Consider the following 16,713-nt stretch of genomic DNA (forward strand, 5'->3'; position numbering starts at 1 on the left):
CCCCAGAGGGTGAACGCCTCTAGGGCCCCTCCCTTACCAAAAAAAGTAGTAGGCCCTATGCATTCCGCAGTGGGGTGGGTTGGGACCCTGACCTTTTGGCCCTGTCCCCAGGGCCTGGACTTGAGAGGTCCATCCAGTAATCCATGCTTGACTCAACACTATTTTTCCATTATACTCAACCAAGTCCTTGGGTCTTCAGCCCGCCTAACTCTTAGGACCAAATCCCATTATTATTGTTAATACTATAATATCTCCTATCCTCATGTGGATGTAGCCCTAAGGTTTATTTCAGCCAGGGCTGGTTAGTTGGCTACAGATTGGAACAGGTATTTTCATACTCCCAAAATGAGTACAGTGGGGGTTATGAATCTCAGTCAGCATTTCATCTAATGTTGTTTTTCACTCTATTTCACAGACTAAGCTACCATTTCAATAATGAAACGTGGATTCATTCTGTCCCGCATGAAATGCGTCATTCGCGTCTTGTTTTGATGACGTTTTGTAGTTGTATGCTAAACCATCCGTGGGCTTTCAGACAGTTGTCTTTTGTTTCTGTTTCTGAGATGACAGGATCACATGTGAATTTGTACTGATGTAAAGCGGGTCGCTAAGGTACGTTCTCATAACATTTATCACGAAGGAGATATTTAGATGTTTAGTCGTAGTTAGGTTACCATTGTTCTCAAAATGAAGTAAAATAGACAGGGTGAAAGACAAGGATGTCCCTAGTTAGCAAGCTTGCTCTCCCGCTACTGATTTCATGCTGCTGTCTGACATGTCAGACCGAGGCTAGCTATCTGACTCAATCACAGCGGTGAAATTGCTACGCTCTCGTCTCTATTCTTTTCCAGATACCAATGGCTTCGAAAGGCTGGTTAATTTCGTGCTGGATTTTTAAAACTAACGACTATATTGGTCTTTTCACGGACTAAGAATAGCTGGAATGAACGGAGAGCTATTTAAACTGGATGGCAATATTGGATAACCTTAACGCCTTAAATTAACGTTAGGCTACTGTTGGCAGTTGTATGTTAGCTAGCGAACTAATATCGCAAAGCATAACTGAACCGAATTCAGAAGATACATTGATGCACATCCACTCTATGACACAAGTTTTCCCCCCTAATTTGCAAGCTTGGTAACTCAGATAAGCTACTGTTGCAATTTTAGCCACTTAGTTTGCTGAATGTTAGCTGGCGTTAAGTTAGCATTGATGGATACCGCGTTTTTTGCTTGTTCTGCCAACTGACTTGCATTCCAGGCTACCATATAGAAACAATAACGCTAATTTACTTTAAATCCGCGGTTATTGTGAACTGCTTCTCCAGTAGATTTAAACGAACAGCATATAGGTAATTTTTTTTACATTTTTCACTTCAAGTCGGAGTTGTGAAACGTAGCTATTGAATTGCTATCAACAGGCACAAACACGATTCATTGTGTTAATGTTAGCTAACCTGTAGCTAGTCTGCTGCTTTGGTTACTTAACGTTAGACTACATGGCAAGCATTTTTTGGGAAATATTTTGCAGTTTTATCATTATCGTATATTTATTTTTCATAAGTCATCACAATATTTTGTTTTCTTTATTTCAGAGTTTAAAAGCTAACGTTACTAGTTCGAGAGTTCGTTTGCGCGTTACACGAATTACATGTATTGGGCTACATCTTATATTAACCACACACTATCACGTGTATGAAGTTATACAATTGCATTATATTGCAATTGTATAACTTTTGCAATGACATGTCTACTATTTGGATCGAACTGGTTAAATGGACTGTAACTTCCTAAACGAACAAATAGAAATGGGCGAGTTTACTTGCTGAGTCTCATGCCCAACACACTGATTCAAAAATCCCTCCGACCGTCGTGCATAACTGAGCTAATTTTATTTTCCACACATAATTGGAATCCGTGCTCTAGCAGGGAGCAAGGGATTACTGAGAACCAACAACACGGCTTTGTTCTCTTACAGGAATGATGGGGTCACAATTTAAGATCCTATAAGATAAAGCATGGTTGGACAAGGTTTTTGGTGTGCTATAGTGTATGGCCCTGCTGGCCTATTTCAAGAGAGAGTCTAGCTCCTCCAGGCTATTCCAATCCCAGTTTCTCATAATAGGACATGATTAAGTAACGTCACAGCAAAGTCCAGTCATGGGAATTTTGAAAGGGAAATTTCATGTCAGTGCATTAACTGTCAAATATTTCTAAGACTGTACTTTTTTGTGTTGAGGGAGGAAACTATCTATATCCAATTCCTTTCCATTGATAAAATGGGCCCTATTGATCAGCCAAGTAGCCTGTCATCATCCTTCAGTCCTTCTGAGAGAATTGCTAAAATTATATGTCTCTAGCTTTCAACTTCCTGTTTGTGCTCCCCAAGGGAAAAGAGTGACTCCATCTGTTTGGTTTGTTTTTGTGATATGATCTTATATCAACTCGCACAAAAAAAGACTTCACAGTCAAAGTCGTTGTCTAAGTGTGGTGGCATGAACAATATACCCAGCCTGACCGCACACTGCAGGGTCATTTTCAGGGTCTTCTCTCCATTTTGAATATTAACAGTGTTGCCTGTATGTCTGCTCTGTGTGGTATTTTAGATCTTTAACTCTGAAAAGGTATTAAATTAATGTTGCATCTCTTTTTCTGCTCCCTCACATGTAAGCTGTGAAGGGAGTTCACTCGCGCTATAAAAACCAGCACAGTGACTAATGCCCAGCTGCCCTGTGACTGTGTCCTCTTCAGACTCCACCCCCAGGCTCATGGGTCCTCTTTGTTGTCCTTGTCAAGCCGAGGTCAGGCTTCGCCAGAAATGCTGGTCTGACTTCCTGTGGGAAACCAATTCCCTTTAAGGCGTGAACACTTCTAGTGGACAATAGGCAATTAGCCAGCTATTGGCTTTTAAAATGCAAGAAGGTGCACCAACCAGTCCTTTGCTGAGGTCCTTCTCTACTTGGGTAGAACATGGTGAACACTGTTGTGGGCTTTGAACTGGGTTTGTTGCTCTGTACTCAACAAAAAGTTGTTGTCAAACTTTGTCCAGAAATCACACGCTACACAACTGAAATAATGATTCTCATTGTAGGGAAGTAGCCTAGCTGTTGTGCCGTTTGCAGTTAAGTTTGTTTCGGAATCGACAGTGCAATCTACTGTGTGCTTTCATTTTGAATGGGCTGGGTTTCAGTATGAGTGAGACCATCTGCTTATGTTTCAGTTTTTAGGCTATATTTCCTAAGTCCTGATTTGTTTAATTTTAAACCATCCTTCATTTTAAGGAAGTGAAGGGTAAAAACACTGTCTGTACATTTTCAGCCACAGTAAGTTCAAATCATCTTCAGGTTGTACCGTCCCGCCCTCAAATTGGTTCAGCGGTTAAAGCAGCTTTGCCAACAGCGGCCGATCAGAAGTGCACAAAAATGCAAATAGAGTGCATCGCATTTACATTTTTAAATTTGGGCGTATAACTGACACTCTTATCCGGAGCACAGCTTATATTCTCTGAAGGTGCAATCCTTTTAATTCTCCTGGATACTTACCGGAGCAATGCGGGTTAAGTACCTTGCTTGAGATTACAACGGCAACTCACCATCTGGGAATTGTACAGTGTTTAGATCTTGGGAGTTGTGAGCCCTCTTCCTTCTCTTAACCCTGTGCCTCCACCCTGCCCATAACATAGCTCATGTGTTCAAGATGGAGAATTGACACACTTGGGTCTGTTTGATGGAGGTGAGCAGTTTTTCAATGCCCTCTGAGGATATTGATAGTGAATAGTCAATTTCACAAATTCAAGGGCAGAGGCTATTTCATACTGTTAATGCCGGTAAGGACAAGCCTGTGATTATTCCCTGAGTTTGGATAGGAGGAGCAAAGAGCATGCTTAAACAGGTGTACAAACAATGCAAGGACCTTGGCATAGTTTTGTGATCTTGAGTAATAGCAACAGGTAGGGATTTGTCATATAATCATTTGCATAATCTTAAGTAAGGAACATAAATGAAGATGGTTGAGGGTAATGATCTGTTTAAATGTGAGATTTCTGTCTCTGTTCCTAGCTTGCTGTACTCCTGGAGTGCTTTTACCTCCACTGGATTTTAGCAATTAAATTGCCTAAATTACATTATGTATGAGTCAGAAATCAAAGGTGCTGAAGTCTGCCTTCTTTTAATTACATAACAGGAAATGTTTTTTTTTTTTCTTTTCTCCTTCCTGCCACATTGTTATGACATGCCTTCAAAATGAAGTATATCTGAAGTTTCTTGCATATATGCATGAGTGTGTGCATGCATGCACACATTATAGGACAGTTATATACAAGTATTATGATTTACGATATAGTCCATTAGTACGTCAAAAAGAATCTGCAGTTTCCCAGTTGGATTTGAGTGTTTTTGAGACGTGCACTGCAGGTATTGCAAAGACGCATGAGGTCGGGTGAGTGTGATGAAGTGCTGATAGCACCCCCCCTCACCCTCACCCTCACCCTCACCTCCACCCGCACCGTGTGCAGTGTGGTGGCTGCAGGGAGATTAACTTTATAAACTGCTGCACACACAAACCCGGCGATAACCCTGACATATGGCTCTTCAGCATATTTGGTGTCATCATTTGTTTATTTCCCAGCGCATCAGGTCCATCTGCTCGCCCAGACGGAAGGGCGGGTCAAGGGCGCTCAAACTCCTGTCTTAAGCTCAAATCTCTTTTCAGCAAGCAAACTGCGTTAAATTGGGTGGGAGGGAGAAGGAGCGGTGGAATATTTGAAACTGACCCAGGGACAGACGGAGAGTGAGAGCGAGAGAGTGTGAGGTCTCAGAGAGGAAGTGGATTTGATTGGTCCTGACGTTTCCAGGCCACAGAGAGTCTAACGCTCTTGTGTAAGGCCGAGGAGTAGGGCTGAGTGGCCTTGTGCAGTGTTGCACTCTATGGTCCTGCTCAATGGTCCCACTCTATGGTCCTGTCCCTCCTTTGGGCAGTCTCTCCGCTCCGTGCTGTAGGATTGCTCATCGCTCTTCGGCCCTTCTCCGTTTCTGAAGCCGCGCCTCTCCCTCTTTCCTCCTTCTGCTTTTCTATTCCTGTTTTTCCCTCTGTCTCCTGTTCCCCTTTTCACGTGGGTATTTGTTCTGATGTTTATTTAGAAATTTGTTGTCAGGATAAGCCTGGAAAACATGCACTTGTAGTATACCAAGGACAGTGATGCAGTTAAGTAAAGGTCAGTTGTCAGATATTGATACAGTTGTCTATTGTACTGGACATATAGTGGGAGCAATAATTATTTGATCCCTTGCTGATTTTGTAGGTTTGCCCACTTACAAAGAATGGAACTGTGTAGAATTTTAATCATAGGTACATTTTAACATTGAGAGACAGAATATCACAAAATAATCCACAATAACAACATCATATACATTTTATAAATTTAATATCATATTTTCACATGAAATAAGTATTTGATCCATAGAACAATAGGACTTAATACTTGGTGGAGAAACCTTTGTTGGCAAGCACAGAGGTCAGACGTTTGTTGTAGTTTTTCACCAGGTTTGCACAGATCTTGGGAGGGATTTTGGTCCACTCCTCTTTGCAGATCCTCTCCAAATCAGGTTCCGAGGCTGTCGCTTGGCAACTCGAAGCTTCAGCTCCCTCCACAGATTTTCGATGGGATTTAGGTCTGGAGACTGGCTAGGCCACTCCAGGACCTTAATATGCTTCTTTTTGAGCCACTTGTTTGTTGCCTTGGCCGTATGTTTTGGATCATTGTCATGTTGGAAGACCCATCCACAACTCATTTTCAGTGCTCTCACTGAGGGAAGGAGGTTGTTGCCCAAAATTTCCTGGTACATGGCCCTATTCATCCTCCGCTCGATACAGTGAAGTCGTCCTGTCCCCCAAAGCATAAGGTTTCCACCTCCATGCTTCACAGTGGGGATGGTGTTCTTGGGGTTGTACTCAGCATTCCTCTTCCTCCAAACACGGCGAATCGAGTTGATGCCAAATAGCTCTATTTTGGTCTCATCTGACCACATCACCTTCTTTCAAGCCTCCTCTGGATCATCCAGGTGTTCTTTGGCAAACTTCAGATGGGCCTGTACATGTGCCTTCTTCAGCAGATGAACCTTGCACGCGCAGCAGGATTTTAATCCTTCACGGTGTAGTGTGTTACTGATGGTAGTTAACTTCTCACCAAGCTGATTGCTTATTTTCTTGTAGCCCATCCCAGCCTTGTGCAGGTCTACAATTTTGTCCCTGATGTCCTTAGACAGCTCCTTTGTCTTGGCCATGGTGGAAACGTTGGAATCTGATTGATTGTGTGGACAGGTGTCTTTTATACAGCTACATAACGATGTAACGAATTGACGCAGGTGTTTTGGGTAATGAGTTGAGATTAGGAGTGCTTCTTAATGATACACTAACTGGTCTGTGGGAGCCAGAATTATTGCTGATTGGTAGGGGATCAAATACTTATTTCATGCTAAAATACGATAATACATTTATAAAATGTATATGATGTTGTTATTATGGATTATTTTGTGATATTCTGTCTCTCAATGTTAAAATGTACCTATGATTAAAATTCTACACAGTTCCATTCTTTGTAAGTGGGCAAACCTACAAAATCAGCAAGGGATCAAATAATTATTGCTCCCACTGTAGTAAGCTTAATATGTTTATTTTGTGTTTCAGGTGATTTAAGGGCCCTTGTGGAGGATATTACGGCTCAACATCTGCCTTCCCGTTGGTTGCTGGACATCTGAAATTTATCAACGCCCCACCTCCACCCCCGCCCCACCCGCTGGCCCTCACCTGGCAGGGCAGATTGTGATGCCCCTCACACAGGGTGTGTGTGCCGGTGCAGAGGCCTGTGTGGTGTGTGCTGCGCTGGCAGGGACATGTTTGAGGTGAAGCGCATGAGCGCAGAGAAGGAGCAAGCCCCCTGCCCTGGTGAGTCCCCCCGCAATGTTTGTCCGTTCTCTCCACCCCGGCCCTCAGCCAATCGCAGCAGGGTTTGCCCAGCCCTTAGCCAATCGCAGCAGGGTTTGCCCAGCCCTTAGCCAATCGCAGCAGGGTTTGCCCAGCCCTTAGCCAATCGCAGCCGGGTTTGCCCGGCCCTTAGCCAATTGCAGCAGGGTTTGCCCAGCCCTTAGCCAATCGCAGCCGGGTTTGCCCGGCCCTTAGCCAATCGCAGCAGGGTTTGCTCTCACGCTCTCCTGACCGACTGATGTAGGGTTTGTGCTCTGGATATCTGAACATTCGTTCTGCAGCTGCCCTGACCCACTGAACCACATAGGCACCCATCTGGAATGATGCACGGCCTCTAGCACTGGAGAGAGAGAGAGGGTGAGGGAGAGAGCTCCCACATCCCCCACTCTCGGATGTGCATGTCCCCTCACTGACACACACACAAACACACACACACACACAGATATGCATGCCCACTCATGCACTTCTGCAGTGTTCTTTTTCAACATTGGATTTCCTGATTCATGTGGATGAGTCTTATGTAATGCTGCAGGTTTTTTCTTTTCAGGAAAGGGAACTGCACACACACACACACGCACACCCATACTCTCTCTCACACACACACACACACACACACACACACACACACACACAATCAGAGTAGCCCAGGGATGCACACACTCTGACACACGTCCGTGGGCAGAGCAGGCCCCAGTGTAGTTGTGAGGCAGCAGCGTGTGAATGTTGAGTTATGGCTGTGGATGCTGACCTCTGTCCCTGTCCTCAGATGAGGGCCATAAAGACTGTGGGTCAGGCCCGGCCCACATTGAGCTGCGGGGCTCAGACAGCGAGTCCCTGTACCTGTACGACAGCCAGGACTGGGTGGTGTCTCCCAGCTGCTCACCCGAGGAGACCAGCGCCCTCTCCCCCATGCTGGCTGAGGAGACCTTCCACTACATGAGTGAGTACCAGCAGGAGAGCACAGAGACTGTGTGTGTGTGTTGTGTGTGTGTTGTGTGTGTGTGTGTGTGTGTGTGTGTGTGTGTGTGTGTGCGTGCACGCACGCCTGTGTGTGTGTGTGCGTGCACGCACGCCTGTGTGTGTGTGCGTCTGTGTGTGCATGCGCCTGTGCGTACGTGCGCGCCTGTGTGTGTGTGTGCTTGTGCCTGTGTGTGCATGTATGTACGTGTGTGCCCCTGTGTGTGTGTGTGTGTGTCTGTGTCTACGCCTACGCATGGAGCATTACCCGGAAGTGTTCTGGAACTTTCCACTTTAGGGGTCATAAGTAAATGTGAGCCTGAGAATACATTTTTGAAAGTCTGCCCAGTCAGTTTGTCAGCTTAAAAGTTACTCTGCCAATTTGTCAGCTTAAGTCCCAGTAATGTTTGCAGAAAAGATCAGTTACGATGGCAATGTAAACAAAGTCGTAACATTATCGGGCCAGTTAAAAGGATGTACACCAACTAGATGATGGCCTGCTCCCAGCTAGTTTACTAATTAGCTATTACGTATCGTGTGCATGCACATAAAAAATTGGCAGGATGTTAGCTAGCCTTATTCATGTTTTCTTCATTAGCGAGCTACTTACAAAGTTTAGTTAGCTTTTTGGGTTTCTTGTGTGAAAGTGGAGTGTGTGTGTTCATGTGAATACACGCATGTGTGCGTTTTTACATATGCGTGTGCATGCTCAGGTGCCGGGGTCAAACCGCGGTATTAGTCCCGTGTGATTTTATTAGTGCTCGTGTTAGCGTAGCGTTGGCAGGACCAGAAAGAGAGTGCCTGTGACATGCCGTTTGATGTCCGTTCGACTTTGGGGAGGGGGGAAAAGATGGAGCGAGGGGTTAAGTACAGACACGGGTCTCTATCAAGGGGCCATTTGTCCCAGGTGACTCTGCTGGAGAGTCGCTGCCGAACGGCACTTCCGCCCCCGTATCGCGGAGCACGAGGGGCTCCGTACAGAGGGGCTCGTTGTGCCGGACTGCCACTGCTGCCGTCCCTTTCAATGTCTGCCTGTCAGAGGGACGGGGGTTGGTCGGTGGTGGGGGTGGGGGTGGGGGAGCGGCCAGTCTGGAGGGCTTCCAAAGCAAGCACTGTAGCCTATTTATACTGCGGTGTATTTGGAGGCTGTCAACAAACCGAAAGTGAAAAGCAAGATTCCCTGTCCTGACGGGTTTGCATTAACAGCCGTTTTTTGACCACGCGGCCGCCCCTGTCTATTCATACTGTAACCGCGTGCGGCAACTGCGGGCCGCTGTGCCTCTTAACCCCTTAATGAAGCCCCTTCAGCAAAGATCCCAGTCACGCCTGCCACCCTGCCCCCACCTCAGCAGCCGCTCACACGTCTGATTGGCCAGACAGCAGGCTGCCTTGTGACCTAGAAATATATAGGGTAGCAGATGGACTGTGTGCGTGTGTGTGTGTGTATCAGTGCCCAGGGACTGTTCATTCTGTATGCACCCGTAAAGCTGTGTGCATGCCACAGTCTTTCATGTCATGTCCACATATTGTGTGTGTGTGTGTCTGTCTGTGTGTGTGTGTGTGTGTGTGTGTGTGTGTACATGAGATAGGAGCTGGTGTCTGCAGTGCCCTCTGTGTCCGAGCAGGTTGGCAGTGACACATGAATTCAGAGTGCTGCTCTCTAAGTGCCATGCAGCAGCAGAGACCAAAATCAAGTCTAACGTCACGGCAGAGAGAGGCATGAGAGAGGGAGAGCGAGAGAGAGAGAGAGGGAGGGAGAGAGAGGGAGGGCTGGAGTGGGGGAGAGAGAAAAGCAGACGGAAGGAGCAGAATAAAGGAGCGGGATGTTGAAAGCGGCCATGCCGGCGTTCGGCACCACAGTCAGCAATAATGACGAGCTGTACGAGAATTTCACTGTCGAAGGTGAGCAAACTGCAGGGGCTGAATGTGAGACTATTCTGTGTGTGTGTGTGTGTGTGTGTGTGTGTGTGTGTGTGCACGCACATGTGCAAGCTTTTGTGTGTGTGTGTGTGTGTGTGTGTGTGCATGCTTGTACGCGTACGTGTACTTGTATGTGCACGTGTGTGTGTGTGTGTGTGTGTGTGAGGAAACACTGCACTGTGCAAAGCTCTGTAACAGTGATATCTCTGCAAGGTCAGTCAGGGTACAGAAAGCAGTGTGTGCCAAGGCAGCATGGGAGATGTAGTTCCTTTTTGGGGGGGTTGGGGGTTGGGCTTGTTATTATTGTGCATGACTCCTGTCCATCACCTTGGCCTTCCCAGAAGTCTGTCAGAGGGCACCTCCTATCTCCTCTCTGATGTGGAGATGTGTCATCTGTCTCTCACTGACCCTGCGCCTGAATGGGGAGAGGCTGTGTTGTGAAATTGGGGAAAGTGTGATGGAGTAGTTATGGGCACGGTGCAATTTCCGCTCCATTTCTACATTATAAACGAGACCCACAGTGCGCTAAATACCCATCTAATGCAGCCAAGCTTTTATCTCTCTCTCTGACTACAATTTGGGCAGGGTTGGCATCATCACCCCATGGTTTTTTCCGATTGTTAGTATATTAGTGCATTAGTGTATTTTATTTATTAATGCAGTGGAAATGTTGCATTGTGTTTAAAATGAAAGATGTTGAACACTGGCGACCACATTACCAGGGAAAAGGAGGATGGGGGTGAGATGACAGGAAAGTGCTGTCTGGCTAGTGAAGTGTGACAGTTTTACTTCACTGACAGAATCGGCAGACAAAATTAAACAGACAACCTTACGTTTCATGTATTTTGGGTCATATTCAGGCCAAATCACATTTCCTTATCAAACCTGGATCAAATATGTAATTGCTTTGGATTCAAATACTTTTCTGTACTCGATTTCTTTTGCCTGGTGCAAGTGAGCCAACTAAGAAGATCGGAAGGCGAGATTTGCAGTTTTTGTGAGTATTTCATACGTTCCAATGCACCTGAGAAACTCAGTAAAGCGTAGAAAAATATTTCAATCCAAAACAATTACATAGTTGAGCCAGGTCTGTTCCTGCTTCTTAACACCACTATTTCTGCACTCAGGCCTGTAGAGTGCTCATGTATACAGTTGAGCTTTCTAACACATATTAACTGTGATATAAAACAGGAAGGTCTCCCAAACTGAAAATAATGTTTATTTACAGGAATGGCAGTTGTCAGAAATGCATGAAACATATGCTGAATTAAGCAGAGTCAGTATTATCCCAGAACATTTGCAGTGACTACTTTCTATCCCATTCCAAGTCTTGATCAGGAATGCTATTGTCACAGGAATAGAATCGACGTATTTAATCTGCGACTCATATCAAGTAGGCTGTAGTGTACTCAATCCTGTGGTGATTGATTTAGCATGTCTGTTTACTTGAGTAGTTCCAAGTCTGTTACTCTCAGCCACTGTTTTACTGTTAATCAGTGTGTGCCAACTGTGTAGTAAATATGATAAGATCCAGGGAATGTGTGGCCAGGAGACATATTGGCATCAGAGACAGATTTCTCTTTACTCTTTGCAATGCAGTTGTCTGTGAATAATGCTGAAGATGTGTGCTGTATTGATCTAGCCTGGGCTGGAGTTGGTGATGTCAATGAAGTGACTCCCTAGTGCTTTGCTCTAATGTAGTTGTAAATACAGGACATGAAATATATTTGCTATTGAAAGCGTAGTTGGCTCTTAAACCTCGAAAGAAGAATGGTAAGAGCTTATAACTGACGGGTAGAAGGTGAAACATTTGAGGGTAGAGGGTGATACAGTATTTAAGGGCATTTGATGGTAGTAGGTGATATTTGTGGGTGAAATATTTGAGGGTAGAACGTGATATTTGAGGGTGAAATATTTGAGGGTAGAAGGTGATATTTGTGACAGGGCATTTGTGGGTAGGAGGTGATTTTTGAAGCTGTTTTGTCTGATTTGTTAAATTGGGCAACAAATGCATTAAAATGTTCTTGATATGTTTCAAATCATGTTGTATCGCCATTTTTCTTTTGTTTTTGTATTGCTCTTGTATTTTGACACTGTCTTCTGGTGTCTGTGTGAGACCCATGCCATGAACGGTCTCAGTTTGAGCTGCAGATAATCACAGGGGAAGGCACAGTCCAAGTTTCACAAGGTCAGAGCAGAGCAGAGCAGAGCAGGCACAGGGCAATGCTGTCCCAGTAAAGGAGGCTGGTGCCGGATGAGTTTGGCGCCAAGGGGTATTTTTAGTGCTGGCTGTTATTCTGTGGGCTGGCGGCTTGAGGGGGGGGGGGGTGGGGGCTGGGAAGTGGCCAGATCAGAGCTGTAGGTCATGGCACAGATCACTGGAGCCCTGAGCACAATGCTCACGCAGCCATGCGTGACTGCCAAATATTCACCCCTCTTCACAGCAAACCAGGAAGGAGACTCCATTACCCGTGTGAGAGTACACTTTCTCAGCTCTCAAACAAAAAAAAGGTGTTTATCTGTGCTATAATAAGGTTTTTGGGAGCATTTCTGGAACATTCATTCTTCTCCCTAAGTGGAGGTGAAATACTGCTAGCATAATTGGGGCATGTTTAAATAGGCCTCTTCAATCTATGTTTGTGATGATTGAAAGCCTTAGGAGCCATTTTGTGTTGATATAAATGCCCGGCTGATTGCTGATTGATTAGTTTGCTAGGCAGCAGGTTTCAATAAGCATGGTAGGCTTCGTAGAGGTCATTTACGGTGAAGGCACTTTGTTTTTCTCATCAGTTGGCTGTCATGCAATGCTTTCATTATATATGCTAAAGTTTAATGCAATATCCTCTGGAGACCTGACAGAAAAAAGTATTCATTATAATGCAAGTATCTTGGATGACAAATATATATATAAAAGGATTATTATTGAATATCCATTGTTGGATAGGTTTCAGCTTAGTAGAGTAACTCGTTTTTGTGATTAAGACCAGAGACTTGTATCCGCTACCAGGGACAACAATGATTGCCAGGTTTTAGGAAGATAAGGTGTCCATAAATAGTCCAGTAATTTAGTATATTTCGATTTTTGTTATGTATAAGAAAAAATTGTAGGTTTATATAAAATAATATAATGTAGGTGGTAGGTGATCTATCTATTGGCGTTTTCTCTCATTTTGCCGTGGTTTCGGAGACTAATGAAGGGACTGTTCCTCTCCTTCATCCAGGTGCCCTCACTCAGCCAGGGGCCCACTGGCGCTGGCTAGTTGTGCAGTACCAGGCGGTAAATCTCCCCAAAGCCTCTGTTCATTAAACTGTCCTTGTTTTAATTTGTGTGTTTCCGCCTCCTTTAACCCCCCTGCTGCCCCTTTCTCTCTCTCTCTCCCTCCCAGTTTCTCTCTCTCAAATTCAAATGAGCTTTATTGGCATGACGTACATAGATACATATTGCCAAAGCATGAGGGAAAAAATTATACAAATACAAGGAACATTGTAAAAACATAAACCGAATACAAACCTGTGTGTGTGCAACAGTGAATGTTTGATAAAAAAGATAAAAAGACCCAAGAGTGGAACTTGCAGAAACTTGTAGAGTGGACTGGGATTGATAGATTATCTCACTGATTGTCTCTCAGGCTATGGCAAACAGTCACGTATTTTTCAGGAATTGCTGCTGTATGTCCCACTCCCAATACAAGTGAAGATTTTTACATAATGGGTCATTGGAAGTTTGGAATTTTAGAATCAAATTTCTCCCAATTTAATCTGTCTGATTTTTGGGGACTTTTCTCATTTAGGAAGAAAGTGCGACTGAGCCCGTACTTGGTTAGGATCTGTCTCTGCTTTGTATCTCTTTTATGGCCTGATAGCATTCTAATTTGTGTTTTTGTGTCCCAATATTCCAAATAGGAGGGTTTGATTTGGTTTGCTTTAATTTGAGTTTGCCAAGCAGTGCGGGTCTGAAATTGATAGCTGACTGTTTAATTGAACTTCGGCCGGTTCATTTCAGTACCAGCTGACAGTGGGGACTGGTTTCAGGGCTGAGCTTCTTGGGTTTCGAGTGCCTCAAATTGGAGGGAGTTTGGTTTTCCTTTCAATGTTCAATATATTTCTACAGAATTCCTCATGCAGGGTCTCTGTTGGCTACTTATTCCATTTAGTGTACTTGAGTTTACTGAGTGGGCCCCATATCTCATACCCATATGCACAATAGGCAGGATCTTACTGCCAGATATCTTGCACCACATTTCCATTGGAATTTGTAATCCTTGCAATTGTTTTTTCATTACAAAACATTTCTATAGTGCTTTTTTTCTTTTAATGCATTCACTGCTGAATCAAATTTTCCAATCCTAGATAGTCCTAGTACAAAGAGTGCTCTAGGACAGTGTATCAAGGTTTCCTGATGTCTTGCCTTTCTTTTTGAAGATAACAATTTAGTTTTTTCCTGAATTTAGTGTCAGGGCCCAGTTCTGGCAGTATTGCTTCAGTAGATCCAGGTGCTGCTGCAACCCTTCCCCTGTGGGTGACAGCAGCACGAGGTCATCTGCATCTCTCCCCCCCTCTCTCTGTGGATTTGCCCCTTAACTCTTCTCCTTTCTTCCCTCACTCTCTGTCTGTCAGCCTACCTTGCTTTGGAGCCCTCCTCCTATTCCCACCCTGGCTCCTGCTGCCTCTCTCAAGGTAAAGTTTACCTGATCTGTCATTTCATCTTTCTCTGTTCCCTTCTCTCTGTGTCACTGATATTCTATGCCGCAGTCTATGTCTATTTGTTTCTCTATCATCTCTTGTTCTTTGTCCTGATTTGGTTGTGACTTAATATTCTCTTTCATCCGCATGTTACCTACCCGCTTGGTTTTTTATCCCACTCTCTTAGCATCCCGCAGTCTTCGCATCCTGCTCTTTTCCTCTAGAGCATGCTGGGATACTCCAGCCCTCCTGCCGCTTTGACAGCTGGCTGAGCTCTGTAATGGAGTGACCTGCGTGGGGCAGTTTGTCGGCCCCGGAAGTGCTGGAGTTCCCACCCCCCTAGCTGTAGCCCAGGCAACAGAGTTGCTCAGGCCTGTTCCTGCTGTAGGCGGCTTGTAGTGGAACCATGTAGAGCTGAGAGCCTGGTGTGTCAGAGTGGAGAGATATGAGTATGTGTGTTGTGCGCATGCCTGTGTGCTGAGAGCTTGGGTGGGAGTTGTGTTGCTGCGATGCTGAGCTTCTCTGTGTCTCTCTTCAGTCCTCAGTGGGGACAGGGTGGACCAGATGGCCAAGACCTACAATGACATCGATGTGGTCACACACCTGCTGGCTGAGGTGGGTCCTCCATTTCTCCCAGTTCTGCAGTTCTCATTTCAGTATTCAAAGGGTTTCACCCTACCAGAATGTACAACACTCTGGGATGGTGTCTGATATTCTGGTCAGAAGTTTTTTATTAACACGTAAAAAAGAATGCATAAAAGACTGAATACCTGAGCACCTTGAAACGTGATAAAATGAACATTGGTACAAAATCTTGCTGCATTGTCTTACTTGACGCTTATAAAGCTTGATCAAGCTAACATTTCCGTTGACCACACACATCCCAAAATTCATCTGCCACTTTCACAGTACCAGACAGCTAGATATTTAGTTCAGAGCAGGATCTCCTAGTGATGGGTGTTTACCTACCAAAGTGGCTGTTAGAGTAGACCCACTGGCAAACTGACTTCCATTTGCCTGGTAACTGGGGTTAATTCTTGCACCTTGCTTGATATCCAAAAGCTATACCATGTGTGACGTTGCCCTGTAACCCTGAACTGGGAACTTACTGATGCAGTCGTTGCTTGACTGACGGATTGTGAGTGCGTGTGATTGGTTGACTTTGTGGCGTCCCTGTGCACAGCGGGACCGGGATCTGGAGCTGGCGGCCCGCATTGGTCAGTCTCTGCTGCAGAGGAACCACCTGCTGCAGGAGCGTAATGAGTCTGTGGAGGAGCAGCTCGCTGAGGCCCTGGATCAGGTGAGGAACGCAGCCTCACTCACATGCAGTGCCGTCCATAAGTATTTGGACCGTGACAGCTGCCATTCCTACATGGTTTCTATGATATGGATATGGATGTGAATGTGCACAGATGAAAGCTGGCGGTCTCTACTTTATCCTCATATTCATGGCTTTCAAATCCAATGTGCTGGAGTACAGTGCCAAAACGCACTGTCCAAATACTTACGGACTGCATTGTACAGCACAAACACACACATGTACAGGACACAGACACACGTGTACAAGATGCACATCAACACAAAGATAGACACCGACACGCATGCATACACCCACGCAAGCATGTGCATACACACAGTGCCCACTCACAGGCGCACGCACACACACGCAGTGCTCACTCACAGGTACACACACACATACACACACACACACACACAGTGCTCACTCTCTCTCCCTCTCCCTCTCCCTCTCTCTCTCTCTCTCTCTCTCTCTCTCTCTCTCTCTCTCTCTCTCTCTCTCTCTCTCTCTCTCTCTCTCTCTCTCTCTCTCTCTCTCTCTCTCTCTCTCTCTCTCTCTCTCTGTCCCAGGTGCACCAGCTGCAGCACGAGCTGGGTAAGAAGGACGAGCTGCTGCGCATGGTGGCCAGCGCCTCGGAGGAGAGTGAGAGTGACTCCAGCTGCTCCACGCCGCTGCGCCACAGCCAGTCCCTGAGCGCAGCGCTCGCCCTCAGCCAGCTGGAGGCGCTGCAGAGCAAGATGCAGGACCTGGAGGAGGAGAATCTGGCCCTGCGCTCCGAGGTGCGTCCTCCGCCCTCCAGAGCCCTGCGTGTAGCTTCAGACCGGCCTCTCCTCTACATTACCACACATTTTATGTTACACAGATTACCCCACGGT

General features: G+C 45.6%; 1 protein-coding gene across 1 annotated transcript in view; it reads left to right on the forward strand.

Moving 5' to 3' along the window:
* Positions 1-511: 511 nt before the first annotated feature.
* Positions 512-16,713, forward strand: part of LOC133123711 (trafficking kinesin-binding protein 2-like) — a 27,710-nt gene continuing 11,508 nt past the window's right edge. Inside the window, 7 exon segments of the mRNA XM_061234191.1 lie at positions 512-612; positions 6,685-6,942; positions 7,748-7,921; positions 14,476-14,535; positions 15,080-15,156; positions 15,725-15,841; positions 16,408-16,617. Of these exon segments, the coding sequence (XP_061090175.1) occupies positions 6,891-6,942; positions 7,748-7,921; positions 14,476-14,535; positions 15,080-15,156; positions 15,725-15,841; positions 16,408-16,617 (690 nt within the window). The 5' untranslated portion in view covers positions 512-612; positions 6,685-6,890.

Source organism: Conger conger, chromosome 3 (assembly GCF_963514075.1).
Source record: "Conger conger chromosome 3, fConCon1.1, whole genome shotgun sequence".
Taxonomy (NCBI): Eukaryota; Metazoa; Chordata; class Actinopteri; order Anguilliformes; family Congridae; genus Conger; species Conger conger.